This window comes from Hyperoodon ampullatus (genome assembly GCF_949752795.1).
Source record: "Hyperoodon ampullatus genome assembly, chromosome: 16".
NCBI classification, from domain to species: Eukaryota; Metazoa; Chordata; class Mammalia; order Artiodactyla; family Ziphiidae; genus Hyperoodon; species Hyperoodon ampullatus.
In genome coordinates, this window is record NC_136929.1 from 12,776,904 (window position 1) to 12,799,311 (window position 22,408).

Consider the following 22,408-nt stretch of genomic DNA (forward strand, 5'->3'; position numbering starts at 1 on the left):
ATACTAGATCCTATGATACATTTAAAGTGTCCAATATTACCCGATTTATTTCTCTTTGATGTCAAGTTTGGTCGCTGTGGAATTTAAGTATGCATTTTGTATCTACCTTTGCCTATTTCAGAGTCACAACTCCTAAAAGTTCTGGCTAACATTTTACCTTATTCTAAATTCAGAGGAAGAAAAATCTGAAATTAGACTTAAATAGTGTGTAACTCAAAACTTGTAGATAAGGGACTTCCCTGGTGGGGCAGTGGTTAAGAATCCACCTGCCAATGCAGGGGACGTGGGTTCAAGCCCTGGTCCAGGAAGATCCCACATGCCGCGAAGTAACTAAGCCCGTGAGCCACAACTACTGAGCCTGTGTGCCACAACTACTGAAGCCCACGCGCCTAGAGCCTGTGCTCTGCAACGAGAAGCCACCACAATGAGAAGCCCGCGCACCACAATGAAGAGTAGCTCCTGCTCGCTGCAACTAGAGAAAGCCCGCACCCAGCAACGAAGACCCAACGCAGCCAAAAATAAATAAATAAAATTTAAAAAAAGACTTGTAGATAATAAACTACTAAAACAATAGAATGTTTCATTAGTTAATGTTTTGTCATTGACCTAAACTATCTTTTCAGCTTAATAGCATGGGGAAAAAAGTTTCTACTAAGTTCTGGTAATAACTCTATCACATATGAACCTTTAGCTTTAGCTCCCCTAATTCCTGGCTAACCTGGTCCTCAGCAGGGGCACTATTCCTCTCAGGAGGTGCTTCTTGGTTGTCACAGATTGAGGAAATGCAAATGCCAGGGGTACTATATGTCCTACATCTGTGACACAAATGCTTACGAAGAACTCATCTGACTTTATCATGCATCTTGCATGATTATGCCAGATACTTACATAAATGAAAAACTCATTTATAATGATCTGAACCTAGAACCTAACTCACAAATTATTTTTTGCCTGGTTTTAATGTACCATGATGTCTCCACCCCCCGCAAAATGTAAATACTGTATAAATTGAGAAGGAATACGTATTTTGTTTTGTCCAGAACTTCACCATTTCTGGAAATCACCAGTTCAAATCACCAACAGCAACAGAAATCATGGTGTTTGAACCGCCGATGATACCTCTGTATCAGTCCACATTTTTAGCTACTGCATTTGTATAGATCACTTAGAAATCACCCAGTCTACTGTGTCTTTGTTGTGGTCAGGCCCTAGCATTTATATGTGGAAAAGCATGTCATTTTATTAGACATTACTTTCTATTTCTTCTTTGTATCCACTTAAGGCCACACATTGATATTTTAAAAACTTGTATGTGTACATGAATTGTTACTATGCATTTCATTTTAAGAAAGACTATGGAAAGTTATAAAATACTTGTTATAAAAGGGGGTTTGAGGACTGACAAGGTTGAGCATAACTACTCTAACTCACCCAAGCTTACTTCACTTTCCGATTGAGGCAGATGTCCTTAAAATAATGGAATCCAATAATGTCAACTAACCATAAACTACTTACTTTATAAGACAAACTGTTACAAGCCCTGTATTTAACAGTAAGGACTGCAGTCAAATTTGGGTTTCAATTGTGCATGATTTCACCACTTAGCAACACTGTGACCTCGGGCAAGTTTCTTACCCTCTCCTCCTTAGTTTCTCCTTATGTAAAAATGGGCATTACATTTCATAGGTTATTTGGTTGTTCTAATGGAAATAACCTATGTGATTACATATTCAATAATAAGCATAAATTGCTCATATCATTTGCCTTATAGAAAAAATCTGAAACTAAGAGACCAAAGGTCTGTCAAAGACAAAAGACATTAACTCAATGGGGACAGAGATTTGTGTGTTTTGTTCACTGCTGTATCCCCAGCTGGCACATAGTAGGCAACAAATATTTATTGAATAAATGAATGCATTACAGAACTCTGATGAGAATGTAAGCAACAAAAAACCAGTAAGGATATAATTATCACCTATTCTAAACTGTTTTCTTACCTGTAAGAATCCAGGTAACAAGTCTGCAAAATGTTTGAAGAGGGCAACATTATGTTCGTTTGCAAGTATAAATGCAGCGGTAGCTCTAGCAGATAATGTCCTGATCTAAAATGAAGAGAGTAAAAATGTCAAACATGAGAAATTCTTAATAGATGCAAGTTCAAGTTTTCTTACTCAAGATGAAAATTTTCTTTATCAGTAAAACTAGTAGTTATATTTTAAAGTATAAAAGCAAAGACGATCTCCAAACACATAGATTTCTTTCACAAGTTAGGTGCTATATTAAATTAGGTGTTAATATTAATGGAATTGAAATTATTTACCGATGGATGTTCCTGATCTTGCATACACTGAACTAACATCCGTTTGATGACGTCTAAATAGTGCTGTTGTTGATTTCCAAAAATTCCAGGAAAGTTCCTGAAAAAATGATCCAAGGCATCCTTTAAAAATTACATTATAGGGGCTTCCCTGGTGGCGCAGTGGTTAAGAATCTGCCTGCCAGTGCAGGGGACATGGGTTTGAGCCCTGGTCCGGGAAGATCCCACATGCCGCGGAGCAACTAAGCCCATGTGCCACAACTACTGAGCCTGGGCTCTAGAGCCTGCGAGCTACAACTACTGAAGCCCGCTCGCCTAGAGCCTGTGCTCCGCAACAAGAGAAGCCACTGCAATGAGAAGCCCGCGCACCGCAACAGAGAGTAGTCCCCACTCGCCACAACTAGAGAAAGTTCGTGCACAGCAATGAAGACCAAACGCAGCCAAAAATAAATAAAATAAATACATTTATTTAAAAAAAATCTACATTATATCTTAGTAAAGTGTCAGCTAGAACATCTAATTACGCGCCTGACTTAAAAGTTTACATTAATCCTTAAGGCTGGACTTCATCTACCCATTTTCCAAGCAATCCTATTTTGGGGTCAGGTGCACAGAAAACAAACACAGTGGAATCAGACTGGGAGTAGTGGCGACCCAGGTGCACACCCATCCCAGCTCTCTGCTTTATCCTCATCACTCTGTCTCAGGGGGAAGCCGACCTGAAGTGCAGGATGGGACAAGAGCAAGCACAGGGGTTCAGGTGGTAACTGCAATAGCCATGCTCACATCTGCTCCCAGCCTTGGTGATCCAGGCAGTCCAAGTTCTGCTCTACTTTAAATGTGGTAGATAATTAAACTGAATACTTTTACTTAATTCTCCAATTTGGACGACTGATATAAAGATACACTTGACAACTAAAATAGAAAATGGTGTAATATCTAGTCTTAAGGTAGATCTCAAAAGAAATGTATATGGGGCTTCCCTGGTGGCGCAGTGGTTGGGAGTCCGCCTGCCGATGCAGGGGACGCGGGTTCGTGCCCCGGTCTGGGAGGATCCCACGTGCCGCGGAGCAGCTGGGCCCGTGAGCCATGGCCGCTGGGCCTGTGCGTCCGGGGCCTGTGCTCCGCAACGGGAGAGGCCACAACAGTGAGAGGCCCGCATACCGCAAAAAAAAAAAAAAAAAAAAAAAAAAAAAAGTATATGATCTTGATAAGTTATAAATTCAACTGCGTATTATTTTAAATGCAGTAGAACTGTACAGTAAGCCAAACTTTTTTAAACGCAGTTACTCATTTAATTCTAAACTTAGATCATTTACTTATAAATGAGGTTATTAAAATATTATGTTTTCCTAAAGCTTGGTCGCAGAAGACCCAGAAGACAGTGGGGATTCACCAGCATTTTCTTTCTCTTCTTCCAGATGCCACTATTAAAGTGGCTTTCTAAAAGCTACAGCTGGTCCTGTGTCAATCTCCTAAGGAAGAAACTGTCCCAGAAATTTTTTCAGAATCATAAAAGACAAAGGCAAGAAACAAAATTGCAGAGAATCCCCATATACAAAAAAGGATCATAATGGAAAATGAAAAGCTTTGTTCTTTTCAATTTTGCTTCCAACACAAATACAAAGCTTATCTAAAGGCATTATTCGAGCCTAAAAAGTTAAGCTAGACTAAAACAATCAATTAAACTGTGCTTTGGGCACTCGTAACATGAAATTTCCCCCCCAAAATTAGATCAATGTGTATACCAGAAAATATGGAGGGCGGCTTCCCGCAGTCCCACGTTTTGAGAGCTGACGGAATCAAAGAGGAACTTCAGACCTTCAGGCCACTGGTTGTTGCCATCCTCATCTGAAAGGAAAGAAATCCAGGCATAACCTGTGTAAATCAAAACTTCAAAATATCAAGAGTGAAGCTTTTCATTTCGTAAGCCTCATTCAAAATATGTGGCTGTAGAAAATGTCACCCGTTCTATGTTTTTACAAAAATTCCAATAAAATCAAGGCCTTCCACCATAAACTGGCATTATAATCTAGTAAAAGCAATTGTGTGCATCTGGGTTACATAAGCACAGACTACCAGCAGTGATTATTTCTCAGCAGTGGGATCTGGAGAAAAGGAAGCACACTGACTACTGGACTCGTTGAATCTTTCATACGTACTATTTGTTATTAAAGAGTTTAAAAAGCAGGCGAAGCCAATATTTGGTAACAAGTCTTAAAACCAGAATATTTATTAGTTGCAAACTGGAGAATGGGAATCCCAGAGCTGTGCTCACACTGTACAGTTTTAAGTACTATAGGATGCTATCAATGTGTTTGTGTTGTAACAAGATTTTAAAATATAGATTTTTGTGATACTTTGTGATAAAAATGAACCACCACAAAAATCTACTGTACCAGTTAAGAGACTCACTGGTTTTCTTGTCACAAAGAACTTGAGTTATAGAAAATACAGATGAGTTATGCATTAAAAAAAAAAATCCCCCCCCCATTTGCTGAACTTCTCTGAAGTGAGTAGTGTGCTGACAAAAAAATTTATGAAGAGAGCGCTTTGAAACATTCTGGAAATGCTTCCACTATGAAGTGATTTTGAGTTAGAAATGATGTAATCTATAAAAATTCCTATCTGCACACTTAAAAAACTTGAAAATAGAACTTCCCAAGTTAGTTAAAAAAATTCAAGTTTCTGTGTGTTTAGAACTTACTTAAAATATAAAAATTTAACACGCTTCCTATTAGCTTTTACGAATTCGTTGTATCAGTAAGTTGAATTGAATATCTGCATTACTAGTAGTGGAGATTAAAAAATTGCATCATAATTTACTAAGCACAACTAGCAAAATCCTCCCAGTCAGCCTTATCTCAGTGAGGTATTCTTTTCAACCTTTAAAAATGCCACCTAAATGGACCAAGTTTAAAATCACATGTAAGAATCTGTCAAAAAAATAACACAGCATATCCAATTATATCATTAATGCTTTTAGTGTGACCAAAAAGAGTTCTGGCTGCTGATAAAATGCATTTTTAGGTGTTTTCATTTACCTTATCCTCCAAAAATATTTCTGGGTATTTAATAATGAACTATAGTAGTATAATAAGCATATGTGCTTAATTTATAAACACAACTTTAACAGCAAAAAACCACCTGGAGTCCACTGATTTCTATTTCTACTGGCAGGATTATAAGTTAAACTTTGCTTTCAAAACTACAGATTAAGGGGAAAATAAAACTGACAATTCTCAAGTAAACTAGAAAATTATTTCTCCACACAGAGAAATAGTTTTGAAGATCAATAGGTAAGTATTAATTATACCTGCATTTCACAAACATCTGTAATTTTTGGCTTTAAATGCAGAATCCATAATCACTCTCATTTCGAACAGAATAAATGATACTCAAGTACTTGTGAGTCTTCCTCCAAGATTCCACTTAAAAAAAAGATATATGTACTCATTTTCTTCAATAACATAATGATAAACATATTTGCACACATACCTATCAAATTCCTGGCCAGCTCTGCAGCAATATCACAAATTTTTTTCCTCATGCTAGACTGTGTTTCCATTTGAATAATCATTAGTAGCTCACTCTTGATGGCAGTCTGAACATCAGTGGGAAGAGTTGGATAGACTTCATCAAATGCAGAGGACAAAAGACGTCTTAGGAGAACGGCAGCCATTTGTCTAGCCTATAAATAGATAACACTGTTAATAACTTGGTGTCTTACTGGAGAAAAAATTTCCAACAAGCTACATTCACTCTGCCATTGATGTACTTTACTATTCTAGTTTTACAATTCATTTCAAAAGCATTTTGTTAGAGTTTAAAAAAAAATAATAGGTAAAATACATAAAAATCTTTCTAATCACATTAGTCTACTGTACAGAAAATGCCACACAAAAGCTACTTGTTTATAGCTGAGGAAAAGCCTTGAACATATTAGATCTTGAATAGGAACACATTATCTTAGCAATGATAAACCTGTCTTTAATTTCTATTTTAAATATATTCTTTGGAGAAAAACAAATCTTAATATAAATCGCAAACCCTATAAAATGCTCTTTTCTTACTTCCCTATCTGGCTCTCATTCTAGTGAATAAAGTACCTTTCCTACTTAATCTTATGCTCCCAGCCTGGCCAATCTTACTGTATCATCGTCCTTTCATTAGCCTCTTAGATAAAGCGCTATCAAATCCATTTATCTGGGACTTCCCTGCTGGCGCAGTGGTTAAGAATCCTCCTGCCAATGCAGGGGACCCGCGTTCGAGCCCTGGTCCAGGAAGATCCCACATGCCGCGGAGCAACTAAGCCCATGCGCCACAACTACTGAGCCTGTGCTCTAGAGCCTGCGAGCCACAACTACTGAAGTCCGTGTACCTAGAGCCTGTGCTCCACAACAAGAGAAGCCACTGCAATAAGCCCATGGACCACAACGAAGAGTCGCTCCTGCTTGCCACAACTAGAGAAAGCCCGTGCACAGCAACGAAGACCCAACGCAGCCAAAAATAAAAATTAATTAATTTTAAAAATCCATTTATCTTTATACTTCATTCATGCAAACAAACATCACAAGTTCCCCATATCTAAAAGCCCTAATCTCAATGTGTATATTCTTATCCCATCGTCAAATTTGTAAAATGTATTTAAATTTGGCACTTTCTGTATAATATTCATTCAGAGTATCAAAAGAAAAGCTGAGACAAATGCCATTCTAAAATTTTATCATAAGAAGACAAGAAGCCATTGAAAATATTAAACCCGATTTTTCATGTTCTTTTTTTCTGGACTGCAGGTACTCATTATCACTATAATTACTTCGAGACTGTGACCAACAACAACAAAAAGAATTAAACCATACAAATAAAATTTGCCATTTTTTTCCTTCCATTTACTTCTCACCGAGAAATCTTATTTGAATCACTTCTGGCTGATAGCAAACTTTTTAAAAATTTTAATTTATGCTCTAGAAAGGATTCAGAGAGGTTAAACAGTGGTTAAAATTGGTGCAATTCTTCTCACACATACACTGCATCATGAAGATGCTGAGGCTAGTTCATAATCATCTAATTCCTAAGTCAAAGCAGGATCTACATAGGGTTCAAAATAGGCTTTTAAAAATAAAATTCAATAATTTTCACATTATTCTTGGCTTTAAAACTTGTTTTGTAGCTAACCTGCAACAACCTTCAAGAATTAAAATAGCGAACTATTATAGAGATTTAAGTTACTTCTATGTTTGTCCTCATAGTTGACATTTATTTTGAATTAAAGAAAAACAGTATGTTACAAAGGTGAAGAAGTGCCCTTTGTCACCTGTTTAAAAAAAAACTAGGGCACTTTAATATAGTGTTTTCTAAGTGTTATCAGAAAACACTAAATTGCCAGTTTAAACTGACTGACTAGAAGAAGGCAGGTGTAACATTATATAGAAGACTTAGTGTGACTTCATTTCCATCACGTGTTAATATAAGCATTTTACATATAGCGTGACTGTTAGCAATGAAGTCTCACTTTACAAATTCTAATGCAACGTTTCATAGGTGGAGTAAGTTTTCTACACTTGGGTATTTTGATGCCTTTTCCATAGAGAGGATATTCAATTAACGTTAACTATATACAAGGATATTACTTTTGAGAAAAAGTTAGCAGCTAAATGCAGAGAAGCAGTAACAAACTATAAATTTGAATTTAGTAAATTTGCTGAAAACCATGATTTTTAAAGGATTCTAACAAAGTGTGTCTTTGTCCTTACACATCTGTAGCACGTATTCTTCACCACCCAGAAATAGCTATAAGCATAAACGTTTTAAAGACAAAAAGTATTTTTTCATTTGGCAATACATTAAAACACTGAATGAATTCAATTTCCTCCTGTAGAATGAATTGTTCCAAGGAAGAAAAATTTTTATAGCTACCAAAAAAATAACTTACATTTAATAAGTTTTATGTAATCATCTTACATGGAAAAAAAGAAATTCTCATTTTTAATAGAGTATTTCAAAAAAACTGTAACTCCAGAGTAGCTTTTAGCAAAGAATTAAGTTCAGAGTTCTGGTAATGTCTATGCAGTAAACAACAGTTCTCATTACCCACTCTGACGACTACGTAATACCCGACTGTAAGAAAGTCACATTCAAAGAATTAAAGTAGTACCTCCTCAGCAGCTGTTGTATTTCTGATGGCTTGTAAAAGGAATGTGATCTTCGACTGGCCTGGGATATTCTCATAGGTTTCCTACATGAAAAAGAAAAACAGTAAAGGTTAGAATATCATGTTAGAAAATGTCCTGAGTACACCATTAATAGAACTGAAAGGAAGAGCAGGAAAGATCCATGCATGAGGAGTCAAACAACCTAGGTATGGTGTGAAAGTTTTCTCCTGTGAAAGAGAACATATTTCAGACAAGACAGGAAAGAGGATGCTGAAGAAGTTACTTATCAAGTTCCTTTCCACCTTTGCCTCTTAACTAGACTTTTCTAATGTATGTATGTGCACATTTTTTTACCTTAGGCTCCTCTGTGATTAATAAAACTCAAGGCCTAAGAGAACCAAAAACTTGACCAGTGTTGAGCTACCATGCTGTGAAGTGCTCACTCAATATCCCCTTACATCATGGAAAACTGCTTATCTTGTCAACATTTTTTAGACCAAATGATGTAGAACTGGTTCAAGTTACTACTTAACAAACACCAGAGAAATACCCTCAGATGAAGCAAGTCAGAGAAAGGGCAAATATTCAACTTCTTTATGTTACATTTTCTTTCAAGCAAAGATTATACCGAAACCATATTATATACGTAAACAAATGAATATGGTCAGGAGAAAGTTGGCCAGGAAACTTAATATCATTTCAATAAATCTAGACATCTAGGTTTTGTGACTCAGGACACTTCTTTCCTTCTCCATTAATAACGTAAAATGAGAGCAAATTGTTTAACAGTAAAAAAAAGAAAAAAATGACGCCAATTAAAAGGTTGATAGAGTGGATCAAAAATAAGACCTAAGTATATGATGTCTACAAACGTAAACTCAAGTGTAGATTCATGTGCATGCATACAATTTCTAATGTCAGTCTTTTAAGGTGGATAACTAATCATTATTTTAAGTACACTTGGAATTGTTTTCCAAGAAGCCTCTTAGTAAATATTCTATTCTCATCTATCCACTTGAAGGTTAATGATGTAGATAACATGTTAATTTCTCAGCGGTCTAAATTTAAAGAGCTCGTCTGCTCTGCTACCATCCTCTATAATCTACCTAGTTTCTCTCTAGACAGAAGTGATGAGGACAAGGCAGGGAAAATTGTGCTTCTCTGAATCCATATCTCCCATTTATCTAGTGCTCTGTGGTATCCCCGGGATATTGACAGATAAGAAAATCAAGGCTCAGAAGTTAAATGACTTGCTCAAGGTCACGGACAATAAACAGTAGAAAGAATTCTGTTCTTCTGAGGCCAGCTGTACCCAAAATCTCCCTGACACTGAATGCTCTCTCTGGGTTTCACCTCTGGGGCCTGACTCCACTAAACAACCAGTTCTATCTAGGCAGTGCTGTACAGTTTTCAAACTTCTCAAACATATCTGAATCTGAGGAAGAACACATTTTGGGGAAAGGACAGTTCAAAATCTTCTGATGACCTCAAGTTCCCCTCTAGTACATAAGCACACAGGAACATAATAATGCTGAAAACTGTGACAAAAAGTTTTCACAGCTGAGAAGATGGTCTGAATTTACTTATCCAGAAATGATAATTTATGTAAAGATACCTACAAGATGATTGCAAAAATGGATGTACCTTGAGATTTTTCACTTAATCTTTATCAAAGCAGCAGTTTTTTTCATTTAAACAAAGTCTCTTACAGTATAATAAAAATGTCTTTTTATTCCTTGTACTAGCTTAGCCCCTAATGCCCTGCAGATGCTATATATGTTTAACACTTAAATTTCCAGTGGTCCAAATCAAGCTTTGGGGATAAAAAACTCTTCACTAAGATACCAGTCTCAGAAAACTTGTTATAAACAGTAAGTCAAATAGTAAACTCTATTCCACAACAAATTAAAAGTCAATGGAAGGAGAGTTTAGTATGACATCTGACTCCTGAGAGAGGGTTCTCCCCATTTGATATGTTCCAGCATGGCAATCCAGATCTAGTATTACATTTACACCACAACACTAGTCAAGGATAAAGTCTGGCAAAAAGAACACAACCATTAAGTCAAAAGAACAACTTTCTCTTAGCCTAAATAGACTGAGTTCCACAAAGACAGAGATGGTATCTCTTCCTCATGGTATTCCCAGCACCTGGCACATTAGAGTACAGCAAATGCAAAGAATTTTTCTAAGAATATTCCTAGCTCTAGCCCAGGCAGGTTCAATGAATGTTACCAGTGTTATTGCAAATAAAAGTTCATTCCGTTTGATACCACCATACACAATCACACAATGGAAAGGAGAGTTCACACCCCAGCCCCAGCAAGGAAAAATGTCAAAATGCACTCATCTCCCTCATTCCATAAATATTTATGGCAAGCCTCCATGTATATGGAAATGTAAAGACGGGACAAACAACTTTTACCTAGGAAACACCCTGGTTCCTCAAAAATCAGGTAAAATTTTCAATACATTGACCTCTTTCAATTCAAATCTCATTAATGAAGTGCTGTACTACAATCAATGAGGAACAAGTCAATGGAAAAAACTGGGAATATAAAATCCATGCATATGATTAGTGATTACTCAAGCTTATGTCATATAAAAATGTCTAGTCATGAATGCCATGGACATTCAACTCTGGAATACCTGTCAATTATTTATTCAACGTATTCATGTTAATTATTAAATTTTTGAGACGTACGGGCATTTAAATCATTTCTTCAAATATCAGAAACATTTTTTTTTCTTTTTTTGCGGTACGCCGGGCCTCTCACCGTTGCGGCCCCTCCCGTTGAGGAGCACAGGCTCCGGACGCGCAGGCTCAGCGGCCATGGCTCACGGGCCCAGCCGCTCCGCGGCATGTGGGATCCTCCCGGACCGGGGCACGAACCCGTGTCCCCTGCATCGGCAGGCGGACTCTCAACCACTGCGCCACCAGGGAAGCCCCATTTTTTTGTTTTTTTTTTTTTGGTAAAGTTAAAGAGAAAAATCCTTTAAGATTTAATAGAAATAAAATATAAAGCTTACCAAATGGTTTATACAATGGAAAAAGGTTTATAACTTTTTAAAGTTCTGAAGCCATTCAATGATTTCAACAATATATAACAATAAATCTTTTACTGTACTTGACTTCATATTTGAATATAAAACAAGTCACCTTAGTCAACAGTTTGGTATTTATGTGTCAACTAAGTATTTTTATTTTGACTGAGTGAATTACAAAGATATTTACTGAGCCCTTGCCAATTCTTTACTTCAAAAAAAAATTCTGTATTTGCTACATCAGACTGTAATACTCAATTTTATTTAGTTTGATCACTTATAAAGGGCTCATTTCGTACGGCAAAAAAGGGAAAAATGTGGTATTAAGGTATTGTTATGTGCGGCCATTTTTTTCAAATATTTTGCTTTCCTAAAAAGCTCTATTTACAGACCAGATTAGTACTACATTACATGGTGCTAGGGAGCTTCCCCTCAAACATTTACCTTTTTTTTCTGTCAAATTAAGAAAATTCTATATTACAGTACTTAGTTTACATACTAATACAGTCCCAGGATATACAATGAAAGTAAAAATATAGTAACTGAATGTTCTCACTCAGAATAAAAAGACTGAGAGAATAACAGTACTTATTTTCAATTGTTCTTTATGAGAAAATGTGCTGAATGCTGCTAACCATCCCCAAATTGATGGGAGTGATAAAAGATTTACAACAGGCACCAACCGGAATTCAAGCTAAACCAGACATTGGTATTTAGTTCAATAGAAGAGAGATTCCCCACTACGCTTGACAATAGAGACTTAAGCAACTGGAGGGGAGAGGGGAATTAAACTAGCTTACTAATTACAATGCTGTTCTGCTTTGTAACACATGGAAATTTCTATTATGGGTTGGGATTAAGAACTTATTTTGGTGAAAAATGACCTCGAGTTAGCAGAAAGCATTAAAATGTTTTTATAGGCTCATCACATCCCTCTGATAGCAGTGCAAACTGATGCAACTAAAAATGCACATCACTTCTAAGGACAAATACAACTTTTAAATATTCTACAAATAAACCTGTTAAAGTCTGAAAAGATAATATACATGTACTCCAGTGTACAGCATTATTTTTACGAGCAGGACAATGGAAACCTCATCATCCATTCATAGGTGGTTGGTTGAGCATCCACTGCTGCTTTAAAAAAAAAAGCCCTCTTATGCGGCAATGTGAAATATACTGAGTGAAAATTCCAAGTCTGCACAACAGGATGCGTACTATAAGCCCATTCATGTAAAAAAAAATCAACGTATACATATACGCCTATAAGGATATTTGCAAGGAAGATTCACAAGACACTTAAAAGTGGTTACCTTTGGGGAATGGCATAAAAAAACTATTTGCAGGGAACTCCCCGGCAGTCCAGTGGTTAGGATTCAGCACTTTCACTGCCATGGTCGGGGTTCAATCCCTGGCTGGGGAACTAAGATTCCACAAGCCGCGCTGCGCAGCCAAAAAAAAAAAAAAACCAAACTATTTGCAGTTTGAACTTTTACCCTGAATGTGTATAAGAAATGAATTCAAAGTCATTAGGATAAAGTTAATAGTTGTTTAAAGTGCTTTTCATTCAGAACTGAACTTCCAGTGTATTTACTTCACGGCTCATAAAACCACTAAGCGTAAGCAGCAGACCCTCCATCTACTTAAAGTAAGGATGATGTTGTGATTTTAAAAACAACTATAAAAACTCGTGAATCTAGAAGAGGATTTGTCCCCCAATTTCATTACCTATGTACCAAATAAATTTTTGCCCTGTAAGAATATCTGGCTGAACATCCTTCACTGACTCTCATAAAAAATCTTCAACCACGTGGTTGCAAAGAACTCCATATATAATCAACGTTGAGGACAGGGTCTGATAATGCACTTCACAAGAACTGGAAAATGTCTGCCCCTCCCTTGAAGTGTCTCAAATCGCATCTCAGGGCTTAGTATAACAACAGTCTTCTACAGAACCAAGTGTGCCTTACAGCTACCTGGTAAATGAACTTGCAGAGACATTTGAAATACTGTCTCTTGAAACTTTATCCACAGCTCCACATTTTGGAGGTCAGGAGCCAGAGGGTGTTTAAAAAAAAAGAGAGATTCAGGCTAGATTTAGTGAAATGAAAGGCTTCAATATATGGCATTGGCCCAGTTAGACAACGGAAGTCTCAGAACATCCCATTTATGACACCACAAATCTCTAGAGATCAAAGAAAATGTATCCGAAGGATGGGCAAAGTAACGGTGCAAGCTGCTGAGAAAGAAACCCTAAAGGCAACTTCACAAAGCTGGGGGCGGAGGGGGAGGGAAATCCGGCTCCTGACGTTAGGAGCCAGAACGAGAAAGAGGACTAAATGTAAACAGGTGGATAGGAGGCGAGAAGGCAGGGCACATTTCAATGGGAAGGGATGGGGAAGCGAGGGGCAGACGGTGTGTGAAGAGTCAGGGGCAGGAGACAAGCAGGGGTGACGGGTCAGGGAGCAGCCAGGGTTTGGGGGATCACAGCGCTGGGCAGGGTGGGACCGCAGCTGGAAGGCCGGGGGAAGCGCCCAGAGGGAGAAAGCGGGAAAGGGGCGAGTGGAGCCCCGGGGCCCGCCCCACACCCCACACCCCACACACCACCCCGCCGCCCGGCTTCCCCATCTGGGCGGGGGCAACGTGTCAGCAGCGGCCGCACGTGTGTGCGAGCGGCGACGGGGAGGTAACTGGCGCCGCGGCTGCAAGGGCCGGAGGGGCCCGGGGGGGCACCGCCAGGAGCCGAGGGCCGACTCACACGTGGGCTGCGCGGCCGCCGCCCGCCCGGCCTGCGCCGCCGCGGCTGAACGGCCAAGGCCCAGCGGGCGGCGTCGCGGGAAAGGTCGGCGCGCCGGCCGGGGCGCGGAGTCGGGGGCCGGGGGGGCGAGCTCGGTTACCTCTGCCTGTTTCCGGACCACATTGTCGGGGCTGAGCAGGTTTCCCAGAAGCAGGTAGAACTGTTGCTGCTCCGCCGCGGCGGCCGCCATTGCGCTAGGCGTGAGAGAGAGAAGGAGGGAGGGGAGACAGGAGCCGTGAGGCGCGCTGGCGGGCCGGCGGGAGGGGCGGGGGCGGGCCCAGCGCGAGGACCGGCACCAGCAGCGACGCGGGGCTGGGGGGCCGGGCGGGAAAGGGCGGGGCAAAGGGGAAAGGGGAGGACGGGGCGGGGCCTCGCGACCCCTCACCCGGCCGGGGCCGCCAGCGCCGGCGCCCCATTGGCCCTGGGTGCGAGGGGCGGGGCCGAGACCGTCTGCTCGGGGGCCGAGCCGATTGGCCACGCACCCTGCAGTGCCGTCACTGGCGGGGCGCGGCGGACCGCCCGGCTTGGCGCGGGCGGTGGCGGGGCGGGGACGTGGTGGCTCCTGTGGCCGCGGCTTGCGTCGCGGGGAAAGCAGGAGGAGCCGGCTGGCGGGCCTGGCGGCGGTGAGGGGCGTGAGGCCTGGCTGGGGAGGAGGGGCCAGCTCCAGAGCGCGGGAGATTTCGGCGCCGCGGGCTGGCAGATCTCCTCCCCTGCTGCCCGGCAGCCCCTCCCTGCGACCCGAGGAGCGCCCCCAGCCCCAGTCCCCCGGTCCCTGGAGCCCTAGACCCCCCACCGCAGAGGGAGGGAGAGTGGATTTCAAAATCCACTTCCTACTTTAATTCCACCCCCAGCTCCAGAGATCCATCAGTCAGACCCTCCGACCTCCCCAAGGGCTATGCCTCAGTCCGCCCCTTCCTCCCACCAGGCTCACCAGTGACTCACGCCCTGGCCTTGCCCGGAAGAGGGGTTACTCAGGCCCAGGCCCAGGCCCCCCCGCCGGGCCTACCCACTCCCAGCCCGCTGTCGTCCTCAGTGGCCACGTAGCACACTTGCCTCCCCCTCTTCCCACCCCAGGATCCTAGACTATTCCTTTGAATTCCTTGTTTTGGGATCCCATTCTTTCAATGATTGAGGAAAGTTAAGACCCCCCCTTCCCTAAAGAAACACAGGCTTGTAGGGTTGATTTCTCAATAAGTGTTTGATTCACACCCGTCCTTAGGGGCTCAGAGACCTCGTTTCAACTGAAGTAGACTAATGCATAGATAATACCCCAATCTGCCTTTTCTGGAGCTGCCAAAGGCTGAGAGAGCAGTAGTGTTCAAATCAAAGGGCACTTCTGTTGAGCCCCTACTATGTCCAATGCATTGGGTTAAGGTTGACGGTGGAGAAAATAACACAATTCATTTCTGCCTCAAAAAGACAGTTTCTAGTGAGAAGCTTCCGTACTGAGTGCGATAGAGACTACTACACTTCTGGCCGCTCATAGTATTTAACTTAGGGAATTTAATTTCCTGTTGACTGTTCTGTTGAGGTTCTGGTCTTTGAAGGTCCACTTAAAACGTTTGCTCTTGAATGAATGAGAAACCTTGCCTGTACATTAGAATCCAGGCCACTGTGTCCAGAATCCCTGAGCTGAGGCTTGGGATCCACATGAAATTGTGATTGCCAGCCAAGATATTGTAAAGGATTCTAACTGATTCTTGGAGAAAACTCCCTTAGAAAGTTTTATCTGTGTCAGTGATAGGGTTCTCTATAAGAGGTCTGCCCACCTAGCTTTGTAGATTTGATGTTTCTTAGATGTGACAATTTGTCATTCTTATAATACATTTCTTCAAAGACAGACCATTATGTACATTAATTTGGGGTAGATTTTGGTTTTTTTGTTTGTTTTGTCTTTTTGCAGTGGGCATGTCTGGAGTTTGAGGAGGCTTTATTACCTCACCCAAGGTTATTAAGATTTGGGAGATTACATACTAAGACAACCATTTTTAGTGACTAGTTACCAGTGAAGTAAGATGAGTTGTCTACAGGCTTGCTCAGAGGATGGCCTGATCTAACACCTGTTGTAATATGTGTTTTTATAGGCAATGACTGTGTAGATTACATATATTTGTTAAATAATTCTTAAATAATAGAAATTCTGACATAATTCTACAGATTTGTCTAAATAGGAAGCTTGTTTTTTGATGAGGCAAAAAAGCATAAAATTATTTCAGGCTAGAGACAAAACAAGTTAGTATTAGTGGTGACATCAACGGCTAGAATATGCAGTGACAGCCCATCCTTATTTTAATATTGTAAGCATCTAATCAAAAGGGAAGGAGGAGGGCTTCCCTGGTGGCGCAGTGGTTGAGAGTCCGCCTGCCGATGCAGGGGACACCGGTTCATGCCCCAGTCCGGGAAGATCCCACATGCTGCGGAGTGGCTGGGCCCGTGAGCCATGGCCGCTGAGCTTGCGCGTCCGGAGCCTGTGCTCCACAACGGGAGAGGCCACAACAGTGAGAGGCCCGCGTACGGCAAAAAAGAAAAAAAAAGGAAGGAGCAGATTTTTAAGGGTAATGAATAAAGAGATTCCCTAGTGGGAGAAATTCCTATAAACTTGGGGTGGATAACAGACATCCTGACAATTGAGACCAGTTTTGGTGTCCAGAAAACCTGTTAGGTGGGAACTGTCCTTTCAGCAGCAGGCCTGCCTGCCATTTTTGGAGAGTCTGTAAGACTCAGCCTTCTCGGAATTTATTGCACTTGAAACCGATTTCCCATGGAGAGAGTCTTGTTTTTTTATGAGTGTTCTCTTCCCAAAAGAAAATAGCTCAGATATTGTATAAAGGCAGCTCACAAGAATAGAAATTTATTTCCAAAGCAGATTAGATGGTATAAGGTAAAGAACCTTGAACTTGGGTTGAATGGATTTGGGTCTTTAGTCTCTTACTAGTTATGTGAACTTGAGTGGGCACTTAATGTCTTTAAAGCTCAATTCCTCATCTATAAGATGGAATAATAATGGTTGTTAAGGTATGATATTACTAATCACAAAAGTTCTAACAGCAAATTATAATTGGAAATGAAATGGAGGAGCAGAAAACTTTTTAATCTTGCTCACTCCCGATTAGCTGCCTTTGCTTTGGGCTGATTCACTGGGAAAACAGCCAGCTCTTGATGCCTTTCTCTTTAGCTTATGAGACCTCTATTAAGTTCTGGAGGTATATTTGCTAGGTTACAACTCCCTGTAAAAAAGGGTGAGGTTGGAAAAATGGAAAACTGCACATTTCTCTCAACTGGGACCTGAAATCTAGGTAGTTTAGGATATTTGAAGTTTGTTACAAGGCACTGCACTGTCTGTCTGATCATGATATAATACTACAGGAGGCAAGACTCCTTAACGAGAGAGCATCAGAATCCTCTCTGGCTACTGCTCTTGGCTTTATGGGCTTCCATGTTGATGGGCATGTTCTAGAAATGGGAGGAGGCTAGAGAAATTAGGCCTATAAAACTTCTGTGAAAGCTTCTCTCAGCTGTGGTAGAATTTGGTCTTGCCTGTCATTTCTGGTTTATTGGGTGCTGAATGTAAATAAAGTAAGATTCTCCCAAATGAACAATCTGTAATTTTGTTTAAGTTGCCCCAGGACTCCAAAGAACTACAGTTACTTGTCCTGGTAGTTGTGAGCACATGTACTTTCTGTATCACTACTTATTATGAGGGTCAGTTTACATGGTATAAATGAAAGTAGTATAATCTGTAACTGTACACAGATTTAAGGTGATGGTGTTATTTACAGATGTTTGTATTAATAGTTAACATGGTACAAAGAAAAAAGGTTGGCTTTGTTTCCTCATCTGTAAAATGGGAATAATACTTCTTCATAGGAGTGCTGTAAAAGTTAGGATAGTATTTGTAAATGCACATAGCATGGTGTCTGCATAGTAGTTACTCAGTAATTGTCAGCTATTATTAGTTAGATGGATTTGGGTGTTAAATAACAAATAGACCTTAAGTAAGTAATTACTCTTAAAGCTACATGTGATATAAATGTGTAATCACAGTTGTGTGTGTATAAAATGTATATGTATATTTTCTATTAGTCTTTCAATTATGCAGAATAAAATAGTATGTGGATGGATTAAAGAATAGTTAATAGACACTGGGCTGATAAAGAAGATTTCTCTTTCCAGTACTGATGTTATCAGTTGCCTAGACAAGAGCCAGCAAAAAAGATGAGAACTGTTGAAAAGTTGTTTACTGAAAATAAAAAAGCTGAACAGTTCACATTTCTTCAGCTGCTTTTTATCAAAATGTTCAAGCCCCTCTCTGGACCAGTGAGTTTCAGTCAGAGCATGCCAGCCAAGGGCGAGTAAAACCTTATTCCCAAGGGCACTGCACACAATAGGCCCTCAGCAAATTGCTGAATGGAACACAGGCAGGGGAAATTTGGCTTCGGTTTCTTTTGCTCTCTCTCTCATAGTTTTACATATGAAATTCACTGCGTGTCTGCAGGTGGTTGGATTCATTTTAGGGAGGCAGTAGAATTTGGAGGCCACGCACACAGGCTCCAGAGCCAGCCAGCATGAAAGTTCAAATAATGGCTTCCCAACGTACATGCTGCTTGATCTTGCCCAAGTTACTTAACTTTTCTTAGCCCCAGTTTCATCTTCTATGAAATAGAGATAACAGGAGTACCTTTCACCATGTTTTAAAATACCTGGCATAGTGCCTGGCATAGAGCAAATGCTTAATAAATGTTAGCTGTCATTACTAATGCAGATTGGGACCTCCAAAGTTTGTAAATTTAATGCTGATTGCACATCTACCTGTTTATTACATTTTTTTTTTTTTTTTTTTGATACGCAGGCCTCTCACCGTTGTGGCCTCTTCCATTGCGGAGCACAGGCTCCGGACGCGCAGGCCCAGCGGCCATGGCTCACGGGCCCAGCCTCTCCACCGCATGTGGGATCTTCCTGGACCGAGGCACGAACCCGTGTCCCCTGCATCAGCAGGCAGACTCTCAACCACTGCACCACCAGGGAAGCCCATTATTACATTTTTATACTCATATTATATAAGCAATGCATAATAATTGCGGTTAAGAAAAAATTTTTAGGTTTGACTTGATCATCATAGAGGATTTCACGGCCATTTTCAGCTTTAAATACTACAGTTGCACTGTCCAATGTGGTAGCCACTAGCCATTATGGCTATTGATCATTTGAAATGTGGCTAGTTTGCATTAAGGTGTGCTTTAAGTGTAAATTTCAAAGACAGTAGGAAATTAAGAATAATAATTTTATATTGGTCACATGTAGAAATGATATTATATTAGGTTAAATAAAATATATTATTATATTTACTAATAAGCTCTAATTGTTAACTATATTAATAAATTTGGCTATTTTTTCTTTTTAATATATGGCTACTAGAAACTTTAAAATTTACATATGTGATTTGCATTTGTAGTTCACATTATATTTTTATTGGACTGTGCTTTCCTAGAGAATAAAATAACCAACTAGCTAAACATAGGTGTCCTGAATACCTTGTTCATTTAGATTTAGGAAGTGACTTGTCACCAAGTGAAAATCAGTTACCTTATAGGGCTTTCCGTTGCTTCCAGTTTTCCGAGTTGAGTCTCAGGGATTTGAAGACATGGTACAGCACTTTCTGAGCAGTGTTCCTTGCTTAGGAATTTCCTTTCCCTGCTGGCTGGACATTAAATAGATTTGTGAACCTTTAGAAGGTAAGTAAGACTCCAAATTTGATCCTGTGGAATAAATCCTTATGGGTTAAATCAAGGACTGGTTAAGAGATGGGGGAAGGAAGAATATCTTTTATTATTTTGATGTTGATTATTTTCATTTAATGTGGTAAATGGAATTAAAAACCACAGTTTAGTTTTTAAGTTTAATGTTTTTCCTTAGAACACAAATAGGTTGAAAATAAGAGAATGGAAAAAGATATACACACAAACAGTATCGAAAAGAGAGCTGAAATGACTATATTAATGTCAGACAAAATAAATTTTAAGATAAAATTGTTGTCAGAGACAAAAGAGGACATTTTATTATGATAAAAGGGTCAATAAATCAGGAAGACTTAACAATTATAAACACATGTACCTATCAACAGAGCCCCAAAATACGTGAAGTAAAACTTGACAGAACTGAAGGGAGAAATTCAACAAAATAGCTGAAGAATTCAATTTCCACTTTCAATAATGGATACGACCACTAAGCAGAAGATTGACAGGAAAGAGAAGACCTAACATATCTATCTGTAAGACACTCCATCCAACGACAGCAGATTACACATTCTTCTCAAGTGCACAGGGAACATTCTCCAGGATAGATCTTATGTTAGACCATAAAACAAGCCTTAGTATGTTTAAAAGGATTGGAATCATATGAAATATGTTCTCTGTCCACAGTAAAATGAAATTAGAATTCAAGAACAAAAGGAAATTCACAAATAAGTGGAAATTAATCATCACCCTCCTAAATAACAAATGGCTTGAAGAAGTCACAAGAGAAATTAGGAAATACTGAGATGAATGAAAATGAAAACATAAGATACCAAAACTTATGGGATGCAGTGAAAGCAGTTCCCATAGGGAAATTCAGAGTTGTAAGCATCTTCATTAAAAAGGACAGATCTCAAATCAATAATCTAATGTAGTTTCTTAGAAACTAGAAAAGGGGCAAACAAAACCTAAAGCAAGCAGAAGAAATAATAAACAAGAAAAGGAAATAAATGAAGTAGGAAATAGAAAAACAATACAGGAAAAAAAAAGTCTTAACACATCAAAAAAAATTGACAAACTTTGGGCTAGAGTGACCAAGAAAAAAGAAGACTCAAATTACTAAAATCAGAAATAAAAGAGGACGTCACTACCAAACTTTCAGAAATAAAAAGAATTATAAAGGAATGCTATGAACAACTGTATGCTAACAAACTAGATAACCTAGATGAAATGGGAAAATTCCTAGAAAATCACAATTTCCAAAGTGAATTTAAGAAGAAATAGAAATCTGAATAGACCTGTAACAAAGATCTGAATAGAATTAATAATTAAAAAGACTTCTCACAAAATTCCAGGACTAGATGTCCTCACTGTAAATGAATGTTCTACCAAACATTCAAAGAAGAGTTAGCATCAATCTTTCTTAAACTCTTCCAAAAATTAGGAGCAGAGTGAACACTTATTTTATGAGGCCAGTGTTAACCTGATACTAAAACCAAAGAAAAATAGCTCAGGAAAACTATGTACCAGGCTTCCCTGGTGGCACAGTGGTTAAGAATCCACCTGCCAATGCAGGGGGCGCAGGTTCGAGCCCTGGTTCAGGAAGATCCTACATGCCGTGGAGCAACTAAGCCCGTGCGCCACAACTACTGAGCCTGCACTCCAGAGCCTGCGAGCCACAACTACGGAAGCCCATGCACCTAGAGCACGTGGTCCACAATAAGAGAAGCCACTGCGATGAGAAGCCCACACATCGCAACGAAGAGTAGCCCCCACTCGCTGCAACTAGAAAAAGCCCGCGTACAGCAATGAAAACCCAATGCAGCCAAAAACAAATAAAATAAAAAAAAAGAAAACTACATACCAGTATAAATATTGATGCAAAAATTCTCAACAAAATCATAGAAAATTGAATCCAGCAACATATAAAAAGTATAAAAAGGATTATATATCATGACCAACTGGAATTTATCCCAGGAATGCCAGGTTAGTATATAAGAAAATCAATCAATGTAATATACTAATAGAATAAAGTACAAAGATCACATGATCATCTCAGTTGATGCAGAAAAAGCGTTTGACAGAATCCAACACCCTTTCGTGATTAAAAAAAAAACAACAACAAAACACTCAACAAAATAAGAATAGAAGAAAACTTCCTCAACCTGATAAAAGCCGTCTATGAAAAACCCACAGCTAATATCATACTTACTGGGAAAAAAATGAATGCTTTCTCCCTGAGATCAAGAATAAGACAAGAATGTCCATTCTCACAATTTCTTTTCAACATTGTACTGGAGATTCACAGATGACCTGATCTTGTATAGGAAAAAATCCTGATGAACTCACAAAAATGCTATTA

The 22,408-nt window shown here is 39.6% G+C and overlaps 1 protein-coding gene across 3 annotated transcripts in view; it reads right to left on the reverse strand.

The window, feature by feature from the left end:
* IPO5 (importin 5) overlaps nt 1–14,504 on the reverse strand; it is a gene marked incomplete at its 5' end in the record, with an annotated part of 40,271 nt that extends 25,767 nt beyond the window's left edge. The window contains 6 exons of one of the 3 annotated variants that reach the window (XM_079721723.1): nt 1,998–2,102; nt 2,321–2,417; nt 4,066–4,168; nt 5,816–6,008; nt 8,475–8,555; nt 14,415–14,504. In XM_079721723.1, coding sequence (XP_079577849.1) covers nt 1,998–2,102; nt 2,321–2,417; nt 4,066–4,168; nt 5,816–6,008; nt 8,475–8,555; nt 14,415–14,504 — 669 coding nt within the window. Of the gene's footprint in view, nt 1–1,997; nt 2,103–2,320; nt 2,418–4,065; nt 4,196–5,815; nt 6,009–8,474; nt 8,556–14,414 lie in introns of all 3 variants that reach the window. The other 2 variants (XM_079721722.1, XM_079721724.1) reach the window with 2 other exon arrangements.
* Between the last annotated feature and the right edge of the window lie 7,904 nt (nt 14,505–22,408).